This window comes from Myotis lucifugus, unplaced genomic scaffold, assembly GCF_000147115.1.
Source record: "Myotis lucifugus unplaced genomic scaffold, Myoluc2.0 scaffold_276, whole genome shotgun sequence".
In the NCBI taxonomy this organism is placed as follows: domain Eukaryota; kingdom Metazoa; phylum Chordata; class Mammalia; order Chiroptera; family Vespertilionidae; genus Myotis; species Myotis lucifugus.
In genome coordinates this window covers 1,592,655-1,594,330 of record NW_005871324.1, presented here as the reverse complement: position 1 = coordinate 1,594,330, position 1,676 = coordinate 1,592,655, and the positions used below count along the sequence as shown (strand labels likewise).

Sequence of the window (1,676 nt, the reverse complement as noted above, 5' to 3'; positions counted from 1 at the left end):
CCGAGCTGGTGCCGGAAACGTGCGCAATGGGCAGGCTTCAGCGCGACCCGGGGGCCCCCTGGGAGGAGGACACTGTGGGTGGCCGTGCTCAACCCCATCCACGAGATTGTGTTCGACAGCCTGGACAATGCACGCTCGCTGCTGCAGGCCCGTGGCGTGCCAGGGGCTGGTGGCCCTTGGCGCCTCCAGGTACGCGGGTGGGGACGGGGGAGGGAGGTCCGGGGGTGGGGCCGGGCATTGACCCCGTCCTGGGCCCGGCCACAGCCAATCGGTGCGAGAGGCGAAGGCTGCGTCCCACGTGCTGCAGACTGTGTGGAGCTACAAGGAGCTGCGTGGAGCCCTGCAGAGGGATGGCTGGACCAAGGCACGCTTCCAGGTGCAGCCTGCACAGCCTTTCCTTTCTCACTTTGCCAGGCTGGGTCCCCGGCCGGAGTGCCCCTGACCCCCACCCCTGTCTGTTTCGCTCTCTCCCCTCCAGTCAGCTGCTGCTAATGCCAAGGGGCCCAAGGGCGCACTGAGTCCCGGAGGGTTTGATGACAGCACACTGCCGCTGGTGGACAAGAGCCTGGGTGAGGACGGGCGGGTTGGGGTGTGGGAACCCCTCCCTGAGGTGGCGTAGCCTCTCCACCCGGTGCATCGATAGTGACAAGGCTGGTGAGGCGTGGAGGAGGGAGGTGGGCCGTCTTACAGGAAAATGGCCTCAGGGTGGCCCCTTTCCCTGTTTACAGCCTTTTACATCCTCTCCACCATGGTACTCACACTGGTGCCAAGTTGTGGGAAGAGGTTGGCAATGGGCAGTGACCCAGCAAAAGGGTGCAAAGATGTTAGTGATGAAGGGTACCCAGGGTCTCTGAGACCAGCCCTGCCATGGGTGTATCTGCCCTGGCCCCCCCCACTGCTGCTGGCAGCCAGCCAGCCCCTTGCTTGTGCCTTTTAGATGGTGAGAAGCCAGGCAGCCGGGATGTGATCCCCATGGAGGCCCTTGGCCCAGGTGAGTGCAGGGGCAGTGCTGCGTGCTTCCTGTGTGGGGAGGAGGGGGCGTGGGCCAGGTGGTTATGCTGTGTGTGTGTGTGTGTGTGTGTGTGTGTGCATGTGTGCGGGGGTGGGGGTGGGGGTGGGGGTACTGAGCTGCCAAGGGGAAGCAATGAGCCGCTGCAAGGCCTGAGCGGTTGAGGCAGGGGATGGTGAGAGCCGGGAGGAGGAGCTATGGGAAGACCTGTCCTAGGCCTCCAGGACGGTGCTGGGGCACGGAAGCTGGTGCCCTCTCAGCCAGACGGAGATCTGCTCCATGGGGCCTGCCCCTCAGGATCCCCCTTGTGCCCCCACAGATGGATACTCCACGATGGACCAGAGAGAGTGGAGGGCTCGAGGCAGTGCCCCCGCAGGGGAGACCTCTGAGAAGGAACCGTTGAAAGTGAGTGGCTGTGGCAGGGGCCCAGGGAGGCAGCATGAGTAGTGGTTGCCTGGAGAGGGGCTCAGGCGAGATGGGGCCTGGCATCCACCTGGGGTGGGGCTCACCTGTAGGACAGCTGGGCTGGGAGACTGGGCCCAGGGAGTGGCTCCTCCACCTTGGGAACCTCACATCAGAGTCAGTCTGTGGGTGCAGCTGGTTCGAAGCTCACACTCAGAGAGGGAGGGGGCACATGACAGGGGGCACGGCCTGGCACAGTGCACAG

The 1,676-nt window shown here is 64.7% G+C and overlaps 1 protein-coding gene across 1 annotated transcript in view; it reads left to right on the top strand.

The window, feature by feature from the left end:
* ARVCF (ARVCF, delta catenin family member) overlaps window positions 1-1,670 on the top strand; it is a 38,188-nt gene extending 36,518 nt beyond the window's left edge. Inside the window, 7 exon segments of the mRNA XM_023763223.1 lie at window positions 6-61; window positions 64-162; window positions 164-189; window positions 265-376; window positions 479-569; window positions 938-991; window positions 1,329-1,670. Of these exon segments, the coding sequence (XP_023618991.1) occupies window positions 6-61; window positions 64-162; window positions 164-189; window positions 265-376; window positions 479-569; window positions 938-991; window positions 1,329-1,456 (566 nt within the window). The 3' untranslated portion in view covers window positions 1,457-1,670.
* Window positions 1,671-1,676: the final 6 nt, after the last annotated feature.